The 22,823-nt window shown below is 33.2% G+C and overlaps 1 protein-coding gene across 1 annotated transcript in view; it reads right to left on the bottom strand.

Moving 5' to 3' along the window:
• Nucleotides 1-622: 622 nt before the first annotated feature.
• The window catches only part of SUGT1 (SGT1 homolog, MIS12 kinetochore complex assembly cochaperone), a 69,498-nt gene continuing 47,297 nt past the window's right edge, over nucleotides 623-22,823 (bottom strand). Inside the window, exons 11-13 of the mRNA XM_074191764.1 lie at nucleotides 4,379-4,469; nucleotides 1,519-1,700; nucleotides 623-748 (exon numbers count right to left, since the gene is read on the bottom strand). Coding sequence (XP_074047865.1) covers nucleotides 647-748; nucleotides 1,519-1,700; nucleotides 4,379-4,469 — 375 coding nt within the window. The 3' untranslated portion in view covers nucleotides 623-646. The remainder of the gene's footprint in view (nucleotides 749-1,518; nucleotides 1,701-4,378; nucleotides 4,470-22,823) is intronic.

Genomic DNA, 22,823 nt, shown 5'->3' with positions numbered 1-22,823 from the left:
TCCCAATGAGGAAGAAATAGTTGATCTTATATTTTATTCCATACAACATAAATTGAAAAGTATGAACTAAAATCGCAGCTCAATTACTCATATGATTTCAACAAGAAACCAAACAATAACTTCCTTTTGATTTTTTATATAATAAATTTAAGTTCTCATTTAAAAACTCTTCAAAAACAAATAGACCAAACTTCTTCATAGAAAAAAGTATTTTTACATCTTCACTCAGAAGCAGAGTTAAAAAGCAAACACAATATAACATTCAATTTGAAAAAAAAAAAATCAATGTTCACCCAAGGTTGCCAATCTAATAAATTAAGTGAATACTGTCCATCAAAAATAAGGCAAGAATTCTAGATATCCATTGAATGATTCCCCCTCCCTAAGTACAGAACTAATCTATCTAGTAAAAAACAAGACAGATGAATTTCAGTACATTTGAAACCCTTAATGACAGAAGATAAATGTGAACTTCATACTTGATCAGACCCCTTAGAATAACCTCAGAAAAAGAAATTTCTAAAGTAGAGAAGGAGATGTTATTTTTTAAAAGAAATATTCTGTTTTCAAATTCAGAATGCAATGTATATAGACATAGTCGACATTAGGTGAATATACTCAATACATTGATAGGAAACCGATTTATTTAGAACTTTTTCCATTCCATGTCATCAGGAGGATTAACATCAACTTTCCTTTTACCTACATCAGACCAGTTGGTACTCAGAACTGTGCCTCCAGACTCCATCTGCAATAAGATACAAAGTTACATTGTGTTAGAGCCAAGGATCAAAAGTCTTTTTTTTTTGTCTTTATACTTTGTCTTTTATACTTTTGTCTTTATTACTTAAAATCATTGAATATACACATTCTTGAACATGAGCAATAATAAAGTTCTAAATATATAAAGACAATATTCTATGTAACTTAAGACATGACCTGAAGAGGTAATAGATTTTGATAGCCTTAAAAGTAAAGACTAATAGAGTAGCCTCAAGTAATCCCAGTAAGCTGAACTGTCATGACCAATTATTTCAAAAAGAATTCAATACAATTCAAATAGATTCCAATGTAAACTTCCATACAAAGAAATGTTATTAATTTAGATAATGAAATTAATTACCAAATAAGATGACTGAAGACTAAAAACTAAGCAGGCAACATTTTCTCTAATGATGAAGTACAATTATTTCTTGAATTTTTTTCCAAATCTAAATAACCTACATTTAAGGTATCTAATCCATTTTCTTATGGAATCCTTTACAGGAAAGCTGGTTTATGCCTGCTTCCTTTCTAGAGGAATTATTCCAGGCTTTATAGGAAGAAGTCTATGCAAAAGATCTTGGACAGAAAAGAAAAATCTATCCTTCAAAAAGGATATGTTTACTGTGTGACCTTGGGCAAGTCACTTAACCCTATTGCCTTGTAAAAACAAAAACAAACAAAAAGGATATATTTAGCACACTCCAAGTTTTCTTATATGTGTAAAATTCCTTTTAAAAATGTAAATGAGCTTACAAACGACTTGTTCATGGCACGTTTCACTTCATCAGAACCATCTGAATAGATCTGCTGAAATAATTTGTTTAAAGCTGCATCTCCTTCTAACTTTTCATTCTTTTCTTCTTCCTTAATCTCACCAACTAATTTGTCCCAATTCCTTGTATAATGAGAAGATGATGGATACATGTGCTTTGAATCTGTGAATTTAATAAGAGATTAACAACAGATTTTGATCACATCAAGAATATTTAAATGTTGTGGAATGAAAATTTTAGTAAATCATCTAAGCAGCTGAATTTCACATTTTTAATAGCATTTTGTTTTTCTTCTATCACCCAAATAAGTAAATTTTTCTGAACATCTAAAAATTTTCAACCAAGTGACAAAATCTGAACCCTGGAAATTTTATCCCAAAGTAAACAGTACTTAATAACAGTAAACTTGAAACATTTTATTTGAAATAGATTATCCACTGAGGAATTTGTCTTTTGTTAACAGGACATTTGTGAATATTAAATGTTAATGCCTTTATCTGAAGTTCTCAAATAACTCTTGAGACCAGGAATAAATGAATCACGATTACTTATACCATTTAAAAGTAGAAGTTAATAGTTCATCCTTTCCTCCACCAAACAACAAAGTCTCTTTTAAATGTGAGATACACATTTCTCACAAGTGCTAATAAAAAGTAAATGTTGCCTCATGGGCTATGGGGATTAAACAGGTATTATAAATGCTCTTTGAGGCAAGGTGATTTGTTTTAAGTCAATAAAAAATAAAGTGATTTTGGATGCTCAAAATGAGTTATAGATATAGCATAAATTTATCCTAACATAAGCCCTTATTTTCACATTTCCTGCCTCTCACTTTAAATATGGGAACTTACTTGTTGGATTCTTTGTCCCATTCTTCTCACCCCCACATATACTTTTATTCACATTATATTCTTTTCAAACTTCTACTCACTCCTTCACCAGCTTCTAATCCTCATTCCTTGTCCAATTTCCACCAGTCAGCTTAGCAAATTACAAATTTGATAGTTAATGGACCAGGAAATTCTAACCTAATTAATACTAACATCAGTTCATGAGGTAGCTGAGAGCAAAAGTTACAATCTCCATTTTACTGATAAAGAAATTGGCCCAGCTGACTAAGACAGGTTAAGTGATTTGCACTTATCTATAGCTTCCAGCATGCAGTACACTGACAAGCATATTAATTTAGGACAAAAGGAAACAAAGAAGACAAAGTATCCTATATACGTTTTACTTTGATTAGGTAATTTTTAAAAATGAATTTTAACATCATAATTATGTCTGATATAAAAATTTTGATCACAAGAAAATTATCTGGAAATCACTGAATTTCAGATTACTGTTTGTTTATTTAAAATTAAAATATAATTTTATTCACATTAAAAATAAAATATAAGTTTATTCACATTAAAATAAAATATAAGTTTATTCATATTAAAAATTTAAGAAAGGCAATCTCGCAAAAATTATATTACTGAAGATATAGAAACATATAAGTAAGCCCAAGAGAAGAAAGCAGCAAAAGAGATTAGGTCATAGACATGATTCTGGTGAATGGAATATGAAATAGGAGATTAACAAGATTTACTTATTATTAAGAATTAACTATTTAACCGATAAATAACCAAGCAATGGTTTAATGAAAAAATTGATTATTTTGGCTATATATGGCATTTTTCTGTGAGAAATGTGCAGAACTATGAGAGTTCAAACTATTGTCATGCCATGTATTTTAATTATTAACTACAGTTTGAGATTTCAGGGGTTGAAGTTTACAAAATAACTTACAAAATTACAGAATTTTACTTCTTCAAATAACAGATAATGCTCTATTTATTGCAAGAGCTCTGATTTCACCATAATCACTTAATAATCTCTCATCTCCTTTGAAATAACAAGAGTATTTCATACTTGTTATTATACCTGTATTAATATACCTTAAAGGGCAGCTAAGTGACACAGTATATAGAGTGCCACGTCTAAAGTCAGGATTCCTCTCTCTGAGTTTAAATCTGGTCCGACACTTCCTAGCTATGTGACCAAGTCGCTTAATTCTGTTTGCCTCAGTTTCCTAATCTGTAAAACAGCCTGGAGAAGACAATAGCAAACTACTCCTCCATCTTTGCCAAGAAAACTCCAAATGAGATAACAAAGAATTAGACATGATTGAAACAACTGAACAACATTATTGAACAATTATAGTTTTTATTTCCATTGTTAGAACTGTGCTACACATTCTTGCATCTCTTCATCAACCTAACACTTAACCCAGTACACTGCAAAGCAGCTTAAAAACCATTTGTTGAATTAAAAGTTCCTTAAAATATGATTCACTTCCCTAAAACTGAATCCTTGAATGGTGGGAACTTGTACTATAGTGAAATGTAAAAATCCTGAAGTTCCAGAAAATTTGAATCTGACTACCTCAGCAAAGAAACAGAGATAAAGAAAAGGTGGAAAACATTTTTAAAAAAAAGAAAAGAAAAAAGACAAGGTCAGGAACTAATACATATAAACAAGCCAAAGAGAAAAACCACAAAAAAAAAAAAAAAGAATCGCCAAGACAACAATTTAGGACAATATAAAGACTTGAACTTCCCTCTGGAGGTCTGCTGTCATTCACTCAGCATTCATTATTTAGAATGAATATTTCTCAATTTTTATAGCTTATAAAGTTAGGACCTTTACAAGAATTACAATTTTGTATTCATTTCCAGAACAACCTTATTATCTTCAATGTATTTCATCTGGAGGATATAAATAATGAAAGTGGAAAGAATGCTCATTACTGTTTAATGTCAATGTTTGAATTTCAAGCTCATCAAGGTCAGAAAACAAACCTGGCATGAATTGTTTGGGTTTGGGTACATCAATTTGTCCCTCCAGCTTCTCCCATCTTACAGCCTCAGACTTTTTCATTTTTATTTCAATCTAGAGAAAACACAAAAACAAAACAAAAAAATTCCATATACAAATCTCAGACAGCAGTCCACAAAAATTTAAGTTTCTTTAAATATCATCAAATTTTTATGAGATAAATTACATGGTTTTAGCAACTTTTCCTTAAATAAAATATTTAAAAATACCTATATCCTGTTCATTCTTTTGTTTACAGACTAAAAACTCATCTCTCAAAAATGCAGAATCAAAATAATGGGTCCACATACCAATAAGTACTAATAAAATAGGTCTTGCAATCAATATTCATTTTTTTCCACATTCATTTGCTTTTATGCCTACTCCCTGAATAATGGTCATAGCACTATTTTGGAAACTTTTTTTCCTCTGTATAAAAGTCACAATGACTTTTTGATACCTATAATAAGAATTTCACTTGATTCATGTATGCCTTTAGGAAATGTCTGTCAAAAGTCTATCATGAGGGCGGCTAGGTGGCGCAGTGAATAAAGCACCGGCCTTGGAGTCAGGAGTACCTGGGTTCAAATCTGACCTCAGACACTTAATAATTACCTAGCCCTGTGGCCTTGGGCAAGCCACTCAACCCCATTGCCTTGAAAAAAAATCTAAAAAAAAAAGTCTACCATGAGCAAGGTGCTATACTAAGAATTGCAGGAGATACCAAACATATTTAAGACATGATCCTTGCCCTCTATATGCACATAATCTAGTAGAGAAGACAGGACAGGTACAGAAGTAATTACAAGCTAATGCAAATGAGTAATACAGACATTAAATGGCTGTCAGAAAAAAAAGAGCTGACTGGTTGGAGATGATGCTGTTTCAATGAGGAAGTGTTATTTCAACTGGATTTCAAAGATGAAGATTTTATTAGGTAAAGATAGAAAGAAAGTACAATCCATGAAGAGAGAATGGCATAAACATATCAAAGTGGAAAAGAGAGAAATATATTTGAAATAAGGCAAGCAGACCAATTTGAATGGAATGGAGTAAAGCCGAGTAAAAAAACTAAAATGGAAGAAATTTTCAGATAGTGCCCTCCCACCCTAAGTAATTGCCATTTACGCTGTAAAAAAAATTTCAGTCCAATTCAAATATAATTTCTTTAAGGATAAAGACTGTTTTTGTCATTTGATTCCTAACCTAAAACATACATTAGGTACTTAATAAATATCTGTTGAATTGAACAGAATAGAACTAGAAAGGAGGATATAGGGCAGATCATGAAGCATCTTAACATGCTAGAATAAGGAAATTTGGATTTCAAATTAATCCTACAATGAGGCAGTTATAAATGGTTCCTTTTTTGCTCTCTATCTGGGCCTATCCTACCCCTCATTTTCTCCTAGTCTGGTACCTCTCACGGGAATGGCTTATCCCTACTACATACTGTTAGCTCTTTAAATAATAAAAGTTTATATAAACTAGACTAGTAGACAAAAGGAAATGACACCAGGCACTGTGCTAAGTGATTAGTCTAAAAGGAGACTAAACAATACAATTGCATAAGTTATTACAAAAGTAAAAGAAGTGATATTACTGATCTATACATGAGGCTAAAGTGAAAACAGTTAACTGAAAATAATACACAGGACAGAAGAATTCATCTCCAAAGAATACTCAATAATCTGATCTTATGCTGCACATATACTTACAGCAATGAAAGTGAACTAAAAAGTCTCCTTCAGAAAATAATTTTACTTTAGAACAGGTACCATGTGAGCAGAGTAACTAAAGCATTTTAAATAAGGTAGGCACCTGAAGAGGAGTTAAGTCACCATAGGAGTCCCTCAGGTTTCTGTCCTGGGTCCTCCTCTCTTCTTCCTATTATTTCACTTGGTGATCTTTATCAGCTCCCATGGATTTAATTACCAGACATCTGATGATTCTCAAATCTATCTCTCCTGCCCTATAATCACATCTTCATCTGTAAGCCAGGAAAACATCTTAAACTCAACTCATTATTAATCTTTTCTCCTAGGCCCTTCCCTCTCCTGTCCTCCCTAGTACCGAGAAGGAGCATCCTACTTCCAGTCCCTCAGGTTCAGCACCTGGATTCTTATCTCTCATCCTGGATTCTTATCTCTCACCCCCATATCACTCCAAGTATTCAAGCTGTTACCAAAACCTGGCAATATCATCTTTTCAACATCTCTTGAACCTGTCCTCTTCTCTCCTCTACCATTGCTACAACTCTGATGCAGGCCTCAACACATACTTCATGCCTTGACTACTCAACAGCCTGCTAGGGGAATCTACCTGCCTCAAATCTCTCCCCACTCCAATCCATCCCTCATTCAGCCACAAAGTGGTTTTTCTAAAACACAGTCATATAATGTCAATCCCTTACCAATAAACTCCAGGGATTTCCATATTACCTCCAGAAACAAATGCAAAATGTTCTGCTAAGTTTTCAAAACTTTTTATACTATATTTACCTACTACCTTTCTAGTCTCCTTACATCTCACTCTTCAATCCAGTGAAACTGGCCTGCTGGCTATTCCAACAAGATACTCCATCTCCAGGCTCCAGACATTTTTTGCTGACTGTTCTCCATACCTGGAATGCTCTCCCCTCCTCTATTCTGAATACCAACTTTCCCTGGGTTTTCTTCAAGTTCCAACAAAAATCCTATCTTCAAAAGAAAGTCTTCCCCATCCCCTCTTAATCCTAGGGCCTTCCCTCTGTTAATTATTTACTATCTATCCTGTGTATATATAACTTTCTCTGTATATGTTTGTTTACATGTGTCTCTATTTGATTGTAAAACTCTTTGAAGGGACTTTCTTTTGCCTCTTTTTATATCCTTAACTGTTTAATACAGTGCCTGGAAACATAGTAGATGCTTAATAAATGTTTGTTGATTGATGTTTAATTTTTAATAGCTTTTTAAAGTGCTCAAAACAATTAAATTTGCTGAATATAATATTATAATACAAACTGATAATAATTATATAAATGAATCCTAGAGTTCTACACTGATACTTAACATGGTATGAAGAGGATCCTATATTCTTTGCTTTTAAATGTTTTTACATCATTATCATTTCTGAATATGTACCACCACTCCCATTCAGTTCAGTGACACACTTCTGATACCATGTGAAAAATTCTTCCCTTGAAGTCAGTTCTAGCACTGAGATCGTTTGTCATTTTTCTGTAATGTTCACTTCCTCTTAGTGATTTTCCCCCTTTACATTGTTGTAGTCAATGTGTACATTGTTGTGGTTTTATTTATCTCATTGTATCGATTAAAACAAAACTTCTATTTGACATTTTTTACTGAAAAATAATATTCCAATACATTCATGTGCTCATTCAGCTAATTCTTATCAATAGATGTTCATTTTGTTTCCACTACTTTGCTACCACAAAAAGCATAGCTATTTATATTTTTCTACTTATTTGTCCCATTCTTCCCTTTTATCCCCCCCCACCTTTTTTTGAATGCTTACACAAAAGTGAACTCACCAGAATATGAAGTGATTTTTTTTCCTTGCAGTCTTTGAACTCTTTTTCCAGAAACAGCTGGACAGATTCACAGCTTTATCAACAATATATTAAGTGTTAATGTATTCTCATAGTTCTTTTTTTTTTAAGTTTTTGTGAAGCAATGGGGTTAAAGTGACTTGCCCAAGGCCACACAGCTAGGTAATTATTAAGTCTCTGAGGCCACATTTGAACTCAGGTACTACTGACTTCAGGGCCCGTGCTTCCACTGTGCTACCTAGCTGCTCCTTCTCATAGTTCTTCCAATGCTGTTTTTTTTGTTTTCCTTTGTTTCCTCCCTTTCTAATCCTAGGTCTTTAAAGGCAATGTCAATAGAGTATGTGGTATGTGTTCTGGCAGATTCTATAAAACTTGAAAAGCTACCAGTTATGGGTTAGGCACCTTACTATATAACAAGAGTAAACCTAAGTTTGGAAAAAATTATAATCAAAATATTGGCCTCCAAATGATGCCATGGGAAGTTATTAACCTATCTATTAAAGAGTGGGAGAGGGGGACTACAATAAGGATCTTTGAAGATTCTTTAAATAAGACAATATTGATAAGAGGTAATGAATGAATGAACACTTTTAACTTTAAAAGTAACCTACAGAAGAAATAAGTTCTAATTATTTGATAACTTTCCATTTTAAAAACTGAAAAAAACGTTAGAATGATTAATACTGAAGTAATTCCTTTCGACATTTTTAAAAAACATAAAGGGAACAACAGCTGTTCAATCACTGGTTTTATGCTAATTATAAGAGTAAACTCCCTCTACAATGCAGTTCCACTTTAAAAACATTAAACAACATTTTATTAGAGTATATTACAGAATAAATATTCTTTTGCTCTTGTGAAAATGGCGAGTATCCAGTACTGGAATTCAGTTTCAAATGAAGAGAAAATGTTTTTAACACCTTGTTTATGCCAACTCCAATGGAAGATTTTTAGAATATTGCTTAAATGGAGGCTGAAGCACAAAATATACACACAACTTAGATTTTTTTTAAAAAGTCATGATATATATAAAAAACAAAATATATCAATAAAAATTTTAAACCAGTAGCCTGTTCTCCAATGACAGATGGTCTTATCTGATGCAGCATCTTTAGAGAAACATATTTAACACCATATTTTGGGGAAGGAGAGCCAGAATTCACATATTTTAGCAAAATTAAAGCAAATTTATTTGCTTCCCAGAGTACACTGCAAATTCACAAATTAATTTAACACTATATTTAACTGAGATATCAGATAGATGCCAATGAAATGATAACTTTAAAAAAACTTAAATCTGTACTATTATAATGAATAAATCATATAAAATTCATAGAAACATGTGAAAAATCAGGATGTCAGTCAAAAATTCTACCTTGTTAAATTAGATTTCCAGGCAGAAGCATTGCATTTTAGAGCTAAAAAAGTTGAGAGGTCATCTAGTTCAATCTCCAACATTTTGCAAATAGATACCTAGAGATGTGAATACTTAACCACCAGTTTCCAAATCAGCAGCAAAAACCACTGTGTTAAAAATCAATCTGTAAATCAACAAGATTTTATTAAGCAAGTGTCATGGGCCAGGCACTGGAATACAAATCCCTGAATTCGAGGAGTTCATGTACTCCAGTACCACATGTACTGAAATATGTGTAAGTATTTGAGTAGTCTATGGTGGGGTCAGTAGGAGGAGATGGTACTTGAGCTGAGTTCTGAAGAGAGCTGGGGATTTTGTGAAGAGAGAGAGTACATTCCACATACTCCATGAACAGCTTGTATAAAGGCATAGAATGGAAAATAGAATGCTGTGAGGAACAACAAGTACTTCAATTTGGGTAAAGAGCAGCATGTTTGAAGGAGAATAAAGTATAATAAACCTAGAATGCTAAGTTGAAGTTTAAACTGTAAAGGGTTTTAAATGCCAAGCAGAGGAGTTTGTATCTAAATCCTAGGTCTCTAAAGCTTGTGGAGCAGGAATGACATGGTCCTCCCTGTACTTTAGGAGTATCTCTTTGATAGCTTTGTAGAGGAGATAAGAGATGACAGTAACTAGAGGAATGGAGCCCATTGGAAGGTTACTTGAGAAGTCCAGACAAGTCTAGACAAGACGACTGCCTGGACAGAAATAGGTTGCTCTACTCCAGCAAAACCGTTAAGTTCACATAATGAATATTGACAAAGAAATGCAGAAAGAAACTATACTAAGTGATTTCTCTTCCAGAATTGTACAAAAAGTCACTTTGAAATCCAGGGGCCATAGGAAAGAAGATCTTTTAGCAGAATAAGTAGCCTGCAAGATTTATTATAGCCTGCAATCAAGGCTCTGGGTCTGGAGACAAGAGTGGAGAATTGCTCTGAGAAAGCTCCAGGAAGGGTAGAAATCTCCAGGGTAGAGACCTTTAAAGCCCTGAAAAACAGTATCAGGACACAACCAGAATTGCAACTGCAATATTCAGATAAAGATAACCCAGGCTCAGAGTCTCCAAAGATCCTGGTATTCTGTCATGAATCATCAAAAGGACCCTAAAGATCATCACCCAAACCTCAAAAATCTAGAAGGAATTAATCCCAGGAGTAGGAGGTCAATGTAGGCAATTCAAAGAACTCAAGGCAAGACCAAAAAACAGTCAACCATTTTATCCAAACCAGATCGGGGAGAATCCAACTAAAATTGTAGAAATAAGTAAAATAAGTAAAATTAAAGAAAAAAACCAATATTAAAAGTATTGCAAATCTAGAGATACCCCCAAAAAAGCACAATGGCAAGTAGAAGTTCAAAGGAAAAATGAATTCCTCACAAAAACACATGAATACCTAGAAGAAATGAAGCAAGAGATTAGAATGGGGGCAACTAAGTGGCACAGTTAGAGCACTGGCTCTGAAGTCAGAAGGACTTACAGTTCAACTTGGGCCTCAGACACTTAATAATTATTCAGCTGTTTGACCTTGGGCAAGCCACTTAACCCCATTTGCCTTGCAAAAAAAAAAACCTAAAAAAAAAGTTCAAAATAAGCTCTAGACAAGCAGGATCACTTTGAATATATAGATTGTGTCATTTTTAAGGATAAGAAGATGGTTCAATTAAGATAACATCTGTGTTTAAAAGGCAGGAGTTGAATGATGAACTGATAAAGACGAAGAAACATTCAAACAGGTAAGAAGAAAATTTAAAGAGAATAAAAATTCAAAGAGGACAAAGTATTCAGGACAAGCAGGCCAAGTCAATAGTTCAAATACTGCAGAGATCAAAAAAGAAAGAATACTAAGAAATTTTTTAAAGTAATTTAGCATTTAAATTTCAGATGAGTGATAAAGTCCAATTGTAATGGGTTCAGAATTAAATAAGAAGAGAGAAAGTGTAAAATAAGACAGGATTTTGAGAAAGAGAATCTGTGTTTAAATCCCAAATGTACTGCTTTCTAATTGTATGACCTTTGGGAAGGGCCTTAAACTTGGGTGCCTCAGTTTCCTAATTTGTAAAATGAAAGGATGGACTTAATGGTCTCAAAGATACAAATGACCTCTGAAGTCCCTTCCAACTTTAAATCTATATTACTATGATCTCTGACTAGAATCTGAACTTCTTGGCTTTTTAGAATAATGATTTTAATACTGCCAATTTTCATAAATTAAAATTCTGATGCTAATGATAAAATTATAACCCAAGATTCAGAATGCTCCAAGTATAAAAATGGAGTGTTGGAACAAAGAACTTTCCTGGGAGCTCACACCAAGATATACAGCTATTATGTACTGTTATAAACCAAGTACATTATTACAATTCCAATGAACAATGTATCAAAATAAAGACTGTAACACTTTGTATTTGAACTGAATCTATTTAAAAAATAGTTTCTTAGTCTGACACTATAAAATACTGTGGAATATTTTACTATGCTAGTTTAGTCTAAATCAGTAACAATGCATTATGATTCACTGTAAAAGAAGAAAATTTGGTTCTCCACAACCCCCAGCTGACGAGAATCTGAAATATAATTACCTTCTTATTCCTAAAGCAGACTTGGAACTAATTGTCTAAAGTAATATCAGCCTTCTTTATTATTTTTCCAGACCATTCACTCTTTCTCTAGGTAAATGGCAAGAATATCAAGAGTTATTAGTCAGTGTAGTCAACACAATCCACAATCAAGTTTAAGAGTTGTTGGCCAAGTACATAAAAGGCAGCATATGAGAATTACTAGTATCTTCTGACAGTACACTTTTGTTTGAAATAGTGTTTACTGGGCTAATACAAAATTTTTTAAATTAAATGTCAAGGTCAAATCTTCCTAAAAATTTCATAAGGAAATGTCAAATGTCAAAATCAGCTTGCAAAGACAATGAAATAATAAAATGAATTGCCAACAATAACAATCTTGGGCTTAATCACACCAATCTTAATTCTTAGTAGACTGCCAACAGTTTGATTAAATCAAAAATGTGGGTGCCTGCTGTATGTCCAGTCCTAAATGCAAAAGAAATGTAAGGCACAGTTCCTATCCTAAGGAATTTAAGATCTATTTGGAAGAAGAAACTAAATTTTGTGAAACAATTGGTAACAATTAACTACAAAATTGTAATATTGACAATAAACCTAACAGGAGATCAGAAAAGGAAGAGATCACTATGGACTGGATCTGAGCTAAACTTTATAGAAAAAGGTAGAAAGAATTTCAATAGGCAGATAGGAAGAAAAACATTTCCAGGAAGGTGAACAATTAGAACACATGAGTTTTAATCAGTATGTACATGGGTGACTGACCTTGAGCAAAATTTGGGTATTTGGAGGTTATAAATAAGTTTAAATAAGTAGGATGACACTTGAGAGAACAGCAAAAAAAGGACAATGCCCATCAACTGGGGGATGGCTGAGAAAATCACAGTATATGAACTTAATGGACCATTCCCATGCCATAAGATATTATGAAAAGAAATGTGAGAGAAAGCTGGGAAGACTTATATGAATTGATGCAAAACAAAGAGGGCAGAAAGAGGGGAACAATTTATACATTAATAACGCTGTAAAGAAAAATAATTTTGAAAGTCTAAGAACTCTGATTATTGCTACTAATCAGCTCAAGAGGAACAATGATAGATTATGCTACCTCCTGACAGAAGGGTATAAGCAATGGGGTAATCAATGAAAATTTAAAATAATGTAATACCCTGATAAAAACACTGATTCAAGAAAACTTAACTGATCTCTGGAACCCTGTAGTAGAAAGAATAAGGGGGGAGACACAGGGCTTCAACTGAATATGTCACATGAGACAAAGAACACTTTAATAGGAAAAAGAGATAATTTTTTTCTCTTACTACTTTTTTAACTATGACCTTGGCCAAATCACTTAATTCCCTTACTATTTATGACCCCATTTGGAATTTTCTTGGCAAAAATATTGGGAGTGCTTTTTGCCATGTCTCTCTCCAGCTCATTTTAAGGATGAGGAAATTGAGGCAAACAGGACTAAATGATTTACCAAAGGTCATACAGTTAGTCTAAGTTATCTTAGACTGAACTCACACTCATAAAGATGAGTTTTCTTGACTCCAGGTATGGTGCTAGATCCATTGGGACCACCTAGCTATATGAGGTACAGAAATAGAAAATCTCTAAGATATCTCCTCTCCAATATGCAGAGCATTCTAAGGTTGTTGCAAGAAACCAAATGTGAAATGACAAGGGCCTAAACTAGATTAGATCAGTAACAAAGGCAAAAAAAAAAAAAGGAAAAGCTGTGCATTTTCTAAGTTGAAAACATTTTAGTGGAATAATCTATAGAACAATGATTTACTAAGACTCAAAAATGAATCTGAAATTTTTAGTTTGGAGGAAAAACTCACTCGGTTTACATTTATTATATTTCTGTTTGATATTGCCACTGGAAAAAATAGGGAGATTTAGGGAAAGGATGAAAAAAAGCTAGTTAAAATTGGCTTAGAAAAAAAATAAAATCTATTTTAACTACATTGGATTTGAGATAATGCAAGGAAAACTTCAAGGAATCATTTGGAGCTAATAATCATTTCCTTTCTAACTTAAGAAAGGATTACTAGAATTGCCACATTTTTTAAAAAGAGGAAGAATGTTCTTAACAAACAGTGCATGGGAAGAGAGAAATGTCACTTTTCAGGAATTATTTATTTGCCTAACAAACTTTATGTAGAGCTATCACTAAAGTTCTAATATGGATTGTCCTTGATTTGCAATGATTCAATTGACTAGGCTCAATCAATTCATATCTCCACCATCATAAAATTAGCTTATATTTATAAAGTTAGTAACAAAATATTTTAACATATTATGTCATATGATTCTCAGAAGAATTACGGTTTAACTATTAGATTATAGGGTCATAGATTATAGAACTAGAAAGGGTCTTCAGAGATCATCTAATCCAAGCCCAAGTTCCAAATCCCGATTCCAATTACCAATCCCAAATATCCTTTACTGTACAATGCTATTATCCTCACCATTTTAGAGATGAGAAAAAATAAAGCTTTAAAGGACTGACCAAGGCCAAATTGTATTCAAACCCTTAAAATGGTTGATCAAATTCAATATTCTGTGCCTCTGAGCTCACCTACAATTCAAGCCAAATTTTGAGGCTTTTTAACACTATGAAGCAAAAGCAAAAACATGGTAAAAGATAAAAAAATGAAAAATTCTATTCAATTAAGAGTTGGTTCACACATTTAAAAGACAGACTAGCATAATCTTGACAACATCTCCCACATATACAACCTTCTCTCTCCACATCTACAGTGACAATTATAGTTAAGACCAACATCATATAGAATATATAATCGCACAACTCCCAACTTCCAGCATTTCCACTGACATCCCATTCCTAGAAATGCTCTTCCCTTCACTTCTACCCCTAAGTTTCCCAAGCTTCTTTCAAGAACCAATTCATCATCTTCTACAGAAGGCTTCTTTTGATATCTCCAACTACTGATAAATTTCCTTTTCAGATTACCTTCCATTTATCTATTCCATATATATTCTGTATCTATTATTAGTTATTTATAAAGTCTCTTCCAATAAAATGTATATTCCATGTAGAGAGGAACTGAGTTTTTTGCCTTTCTTTGGATAACCAGCACTTAACTCAATGCCCAACACAATAGAAAGCACTAGCTGATTGACTGACTCACCAGAGACAGAGAATACAGAGGGAAGAGACAATGAATCAATGCATGTCCTGATAAATTCCATGTAAGCTTGCTTCCAGCTTCAACAGCAGCCTGCCCTCTAGCCTAAAACAGCCCCATATCCCCAGGATCTACAAAGTATGCAAAGGAAAGGGGGAAGGGGATAGGTAGCAGGCTAAGGAGAATGTTCATTAAATAATGAACTTGACATTATGATGCAACTAATAACCTATATCTGAAGGCAAATTCTAATGACAAATTCAATAATGTTATCACTCATATTCATATATATCAAAAATTTAAGAGCTGGAAAGGACCTCAGAAGTAACCTACTTCAATTCCCTCATTTTATAGATAAGGAAACTTAAGGTCCACCAAGGATAATTTACTTGACCAATACCACATAAGTAAGTAAAAGAGGCAGATGTGAACCCCAGTTACTTTGTCGCCAGATCTAGAGCTATAGGTGCTGATCTTTCTCGACCTCTCTGAAGCTCTTATAACTACTAGCCACTCTCTACACCTAGACAGGCTCTCTTCTTTGAGAAAAAACGTGTGTGACATGGGACATAGATCCCCCCCCCTCAGGGCAGTTAAATGCTGCAGTGGAGAGAGCACCAGTGCAGGAATCAGGAGGTCCTGAGTTCAAATTTGGCCTCAGATACTTAGTAGCTGTGTGACTTTGGGAAAGTCACTTCACCCTGATTGCCTCACAGCCAGGACATCTCCAATCTATCTGATTCATTTCTGGCCACTGGACTCAGATGGCTCCAGAAGAAAGTGAGGCTGGTGACTTAAGTATAGCAATCCCTCACTCAGAATCCAATTTACATCATGGTCTCATCTCCCTGATGTTGTAGTCTTCAAGAACAAAAGACAAACATCATCAGACTGCCCTCAGTCCTCATTCTATGTAACCATTCCTTCTCAGTCTCCTTTGTTATATTATCATCCTTATAACAAAGACTCAATGGATATATTCTCAGGCTCATTTCTCTTTATAACTGTCTCACTTGACAATCTGATCAGCTCCAATGGGTTAAATTACTAACTCGATAAAAATTACTGAGATCAATATAGCTAATCCAAGTCTTTCTCCTGCATTCTACTCCTTTAACACCCATGGATTAATAGACTCTTTACATTTCCAATCTAAGAGGCATCTCATACTTCAGAGTCAAAACAGAGCACATTATCTTTCTTTCCCAAAGCCAGTCCCTTCTACCAAGCTACCTTATATTTCTGTCATGGATGTCCTCATTCTTCTAGTGAAGTCATTGTCATCCCTGTTTCCTTATTTGCAAATATCTAATCAATTGTCAAATTATTTTTTCTCTTTATTATACTTCCCATTCTCTCTTCTTACAGTCACAATAATTTTGATTCAGAGACCTCATCATCTCTCTTCCAAACTATTGGTTTCCCTGTCTCAAGTCTCTATGAATCCAAATCCAAACTCCAGTTACCCACCTAAGGGATTTTCTTAAAATATAGATCTAATCACGTCATCCCCTACTTCAGTAGATCCCTATTTTCTTTTTTTTTTTTTTTAGGTTTTTGCAAGGCAAATGGGGTTAAGTGGTTTGCCCAAGGCCACACAGCTAGGTAATTATTAAGTGTCTGAGACCAGATTTGAACCCAGGTACGCCTGACTCCAAGGCTGGTGCTTTATCCACTACGCCACCTAGCCATCCCATTAGATCCCTATTTTCTCTTTAATGAAATAAAAAGATCTCTGGCATTTAAAGCTCTTGAAAATATCACCCCAACTTACCTTTCTTACCAAGTTACTCCTTACTCCCCTCCGAACATTTTATGGTATTTGACTATTTGCAATCACTCATACACAATACTCCAGCTCTTATTTTCAATGCATTTGCATTGGCTGTGTGCCATGCTTGGAAAGCTCTCCCTCCTTCAAGATTCATCTCAAAACATTTTCTTATGCAGCAAGCCTTTCCTGATACCTCCAGCTACTGGTGCTTCTCCTTGATGGTTACTTGTATCTGTTGTTTATAGTGTGTGTGTGTGTGTGTGTGTGTGTGTGTGTGTGTGTGTGTGTGTGTTAAAATATATGCATGTTATTTCCTCCACTAGAAATAAGTTCCTTGCTGATTTATAAAGTCCTTGCAAGCAAGGACTATTTCATTTCTGTTTTTGAATGCCTGCTAACAAACACAGCAGTTTAATAACTACTTAACTGAATAATGAGACTGTAGCATAAGAGAACTAACTAAAAGATTTTTTCAAATGAAGCAAAGATTACCAATAACCAGATTTCTAATATCTATTCATCCCGAAGGAATGAGAAAAATGCAATGAGAAAAACAAAGCAGAAAAATCATGTATCTCTGCATATATTTCGAAAAGTGATACCAAGGGATCCTAATTCTCCCCAAAGATAACCTGTTAAAATCTCTTTGCATAAGAGAATTCCTTTTGAATTATATAATACTAACCAAGTTGTTGTACACATTCTAATATGTTGTGGTAAAAACAGAGCAGAAATAATGAAGAATTTTTTTTAAGTTCAGTAGATAACAAAAATATGTATTTGATGAAACAATGTCATATTAAAATACACATGTGATTGGTTCCCAAGTTACTGTTTAAGCAATTTATACATTAGAAAGCCTAATACTGAACCATTTATAATTGATTAAATAAGTGTTTGATAATTTGTTAAAAGTTAGATGGACAGACTATTCTCCAAAAAGGGGAGGGGGGGAGAGAAGGGAGGTAGTAGAAAAATGTATAACCTATTGAATTTGCAAATGTTTGAATGTTGAAAAACTAAAAATAAATAAAAAGAAAGATTTAAAAAAAAGTTAGGCAGAAATAGGTCCTTCCTTAAAGCAACTAATCTACTGTTATGTCATTGCTTCTTTGTGATCAAATATAATCACATTAATTTGATTAATAATACACATTTTATAAATAAAGTTCTTATTTTTCCGTGAGATCCCTTTTATTCTCTCAAAGAGAGGTTCATAACCTTGGAGTTATTGTCATCTGCAATCAGTTGCTAAAAATGATAATTGTTGAATTTATTGTTTGTAAAATGCTTTTAAGTTTCCAAAACTTAAGGAAAAAAAGGATTCAAAGAGACACATATGGAAGAGGAAGTACATTCCAGTCATGGAAAGATAGCCAAGGTAAAGACAGACTATATTAAAGTCTGGAAACTGAAAGTAGGCCAGTTTGGCTGGAATACAAAGTGTGAAAAGAATAGTATGAAATAAATTTGAAAAGATAAGCAGAAGTCACATTATGTCAAAGCATAACTGCCAATGAAAAGTGTGTTTTTTTAAGAAACTATATATAATAGGAAATCACTGAAGGTTTTGATCAATGGTTAGACCTGTGCTTAAGGAGGAGGAGTAGTTTGATAACATGCAGAAATTGAGAATAAAGAATGAAAATTAAGAAATCAATTAGGAGAGTACTTCAATCATCTTTGTCCAAGGTGAGGAGGGTCTGATTTAAGGAAACAGTTATGAGTGGAGAGAACGGTGTCACAGAAATAAGAAGGATAAAAAAGTACTGACAGTATAAAATGATGAAGTTAATGAAGTTAAGATCTAAAAAAGACTATAATAGCAATTAAGAGATGGTTGGTAACCTTGGACAGTGAATACACTACATACATACATACAGACATATATATATGTACATATGATCAGCCAAAATGAATTACTTACTATCTAGTCTCTAAACCTGACATTCTATCTCTGCCTGCACTCGCACAAGCTATCTTCCATGTCTGGAATGTACAACTTCCAGTAATTTTCATTATTCACAATCTTTATTTTCCTTCAAAACACATAAGCATAAATCTTTCATATAACCTTTAAAATAATAACTTCTCTTGTTTTTTACTCCAGAACCATATTTTCTAAAATATTTTTAGCTGGCATGCCATGCACACCGTTAGCATTAAAATTACCTAGTACTAAAACAAGATTAATTTAATTTATAGGTTTCTATCAAGTACTTTGTAGAGTTTCTTATAAGCTGTGATTAATTTCATAATGGATTTTTTACAAATATTTAATCAAGAGCACTACAACAGGAGATAAACAAGCATTCCATGATGTGATGACACTTATCATTTTTTTTAAAAAAACTTGCCCTTTAATTTTTATAGGAATAAGACAAAAGATATAAATCAGGAGCTGATAATGTAAAAATTAAAGGGCATTTGAGATAATAAAAAAAAACCTTGCAAGGAAAATTTACAGTGAGAACCATCTTTCCACTTAATCACAACTTCCTATTATCTTCTAACTTAATTTGTAGCAAAAATGTTAATATAGTATTAATTGACTTCCCCCATGCACATAAAGTTAGAAACAAGACAGGGCTCTCCATACTTACTGACATTATCAATTCACAGTATAAAAATTAATTCTTAATAAACTTTGCTCTGTATATACCACTCTATCAGAATCAAAGGGCTGAGGATTATTTTGTACTATTCTTCAAAAATTTTTATTAGACCTAATAATTTCCTTGAGTTATTCCTACATCTCACCTTCCTTTCTCAAACTCCTTGGAAAAAAGCTTATCTAGTACAAGAAAGAAATTTAAGGCATAGAGATTAGTAAAGAGGAGATAAAAGTATCCCTACTTGCTAATGATATGACAACTTACTTAGAAAAACAAGGGAAATTAGTAAAAATAGTAATTGAGAAACTATTTTCAGCAAAGTTGTAGAAAACATAACAAATAACTCAAAAATCAACAGCATTCTACATAAGAATAAAATCCAAGAGGGGCGGCTAGGTGACATAGTGGATAAAGCACCGGCCTTGGAGTCAGGAGTACCTGGGTTCAAATCCGGTCTCAGACACTTAATAACTACCTAGCTGTGTGGCCTTGGGCAAGCCACTTAACCCCGTTTGCCTTGCAAAAAAAAAAAAAAAAAAAGAAAGTAAGAAAGAATAAAACCCAAGAGATAATAACAGAATGGAAAATTTCATTCCAAATAACTACAAAATGTATAAAATATCTGGTGATCAATACACCAAAGCATATAAAACATACTTATATAGATTCAAAGTGCTTCTTAAATAAAGAAGTATTTAGCTTAGCTAGAAGAATATCCAGGACTCATGGCTAGACTGTGTCAATATAATAAAAATCACAATATTACTAATGTCTATTTTCAAAAGGATGATTTGCAGAATTCAATAAAATAATAAAAAAAATTCATTTGGGGGAAAAAAGATCTAAAATATCAAGGGACATAATGAAAAGAGATTAATAGCACTTCCACATTTCAAACCATATTATAAAACAGCAGTTATCAAAACTATCTGCTATTGGATAATAAACAGAGGTAGATCAATGAAACAAACTAGACAAATAGAGAATCAAAAACAAAATAACTAAAAAAACCAAGTTTCCTATAAACTCAAAACATAAGTTGTTCAGGAAGAAATTTCTTATTTAATAAAAGCTGCTAAGAAAACTGGAAATTAATCTGGTAGAAATCAGTTTTAGACTAAATTCCATAATATATTCTAAATGGATATGACCTTAATATTAAAGGTCATATTATAAAAAAATAATAAGAATCCCAGATCATATACCAGTCACACTATAGATAGGAGATGAATTCTTAATAGAACAAAGGAAAGGCAATTACAAATGGTAACTTTGATCAAATTAAACAGATTTTGTTCTGCTTAAACAAAATCCAAATAGAATAAAAAGGCAAGCAAATGGGAAAAATTTTTGCATCAGACTTCTCTGTTCAAAGTTTGGTTTCCAAGTGAATAAAATAAAATAAACATATTTAAGATCATAAGTCATTTCCCAAAAAGATAAGTTGTTAAAGGATATTAACCAACAATTCTCAAAAAAATTATAAGCAAATAACAACCATAAGAAAAAATGCTCTAAACATTAATAATAAGAGAACATTGCTGTTTCACCTCACATCCTGAAAATGGCAAAAGATGGGAATAGTTAAGTATTGGTTGCGGGAAGATAGGAACATTAATGCATTTTTGCTGTAGCTGTCAATCAGCATAAGCATTTTGGAAAGCAATTTGGAATTATGCAAATAAAGTAACTAAAATGTCCATACTCTTCCCTCACTGGACAGCAAAGATATCAGTATTAGGCTTATATACCAAAGAAGTCATCAATAAGAAAGTTCTCATAGATGACAAAATATTTTTAGTGGCAGTTTGGTGAAAGCACAAAATTGGAAAAAAAAAAAGTAGAAAACTCAGCAAATGGGAAACAGCTAAACTGTAAGAATATTGTTGTATTTTAAGAAATGATATATGGGATAAAGCATGAAAAAGACCTATATAACTGATGAATGAAGAAAACAGAGCAAAGAAAACAACAGACACAATAATGGAAATAATATAAATGTTAAGAGTTACCAGAAAATATCAAAAAAAGTAAATGTCGCAAAATTTTAAAGAACAAGTATGTCTCAAAAAAAAAAGAGATATAAAGCTCCACCTACCCTTTCACAGAGGTATACGAGTAATCTTCTTTCCACAGGTTAAATCCTAATTAGTATAAATAATGAATCCTATATATGTCACTTTATTCAAATTCACATTACAAATTTCCATTTAGCTAGAACCAAGTGCCATATTTTAGATAATTGTAACTTCAAATCATATAAATTTGAATTTATATAACCACTTCATATTATTCATTATTTCCATTAATCCATACCTAACTGCTGAGCATTTCTCTGCTCCTGAATACTTTCTCCTCTCTGGTTTTTATGATTGTATTTAGGTTTGTCTCTTACTATCTATCCAGCTTGTTCCTTCTCAATCTCCTTTGCTTCCTCATCATCAACAGCATTCTATGGGGGTTTTCCAAGGTTGTTCTGGGCCCTGTTCTTCTAATCTCTTGATAACCTAAGCAGCGACTACCTCACACTTAGCAGCATTCTAATATGTTTCATAAAAAAACACATCTCAACATATATCTTCTCCCACCCATGCAATTGAAAGCTACTGAAAGTCAGAAATGTGTTTTATTTTCATCATCATATACACTGTAAAATAGGGATAATAATAGAGTATAACTATCATCTCTAAGCAAATGACTCCTAGGTCAATGTAACCAGCCCTAGTGTCTTTCCTGAGCTTTAGCTTCACATCTAACTGCCTACTGAGCATTTCAAAATAGATATCTCAGTATGTCTAAAATGAATGAATTTACTTTCTCATGAAAACCTCCTCTTACCAGTGTCCAAGCTCATAATTGTTACCCTGGATCCTTCAACCTACATACTCAATCAGTTTCTAAATCTTGCCATTTGTATCTTCTCAATATCTCCCAAATCCAACTCTTGTCCTTTCATCCAACTATCAATTTAGTTCAAGTCCTCACCACCTCTCATCAAGATTATATTAAAAGTCTCTTAATTGGTATCCTTGCTTCAAATCTATCACCATTCCAGGCCACCCTACAAACTATTGTCAAAGAAATATTTCTTAGGCATAGATTGGACATAATGCCCGCACTCTTTATTTTTAGTGACAAGCACATTACTTTGTTAAAACATAGCACATTGGGGGCTCAGGGCTTCTTGGCCCCAGGACCAGGGATCTGTCTGCTGCACCACCCAGCGACCCTACAGCAGAGTCAGAGTGAAAGGAGAGAGAAAATATAGTACATGGTAGTGGAGAAATAAGAAAGGAGGGAGTTGCGATCAGCAATGGCAACGGTGGAAAAAT

This window comes from Macrotis lagotis, chromosome 6, assembly GCF_037893015.1.
Source record: "Macrotis lagotis isolate mMagLag1 chromosome 6, bilby.v1.9.chrom.fasta, whole genome shotgun sequence".
NCBI classification, from domain to species: Eukaryota; Metazoa; Chordata; class Mammalia; order Peramelemorphia; family Peramelidae; genus Macrotis; species Macrotis lagotis.
Note: the sequence above shows the minus strand (reverse complement) of the source record. Positions and strands in the feature narration are given on the sequence as shown.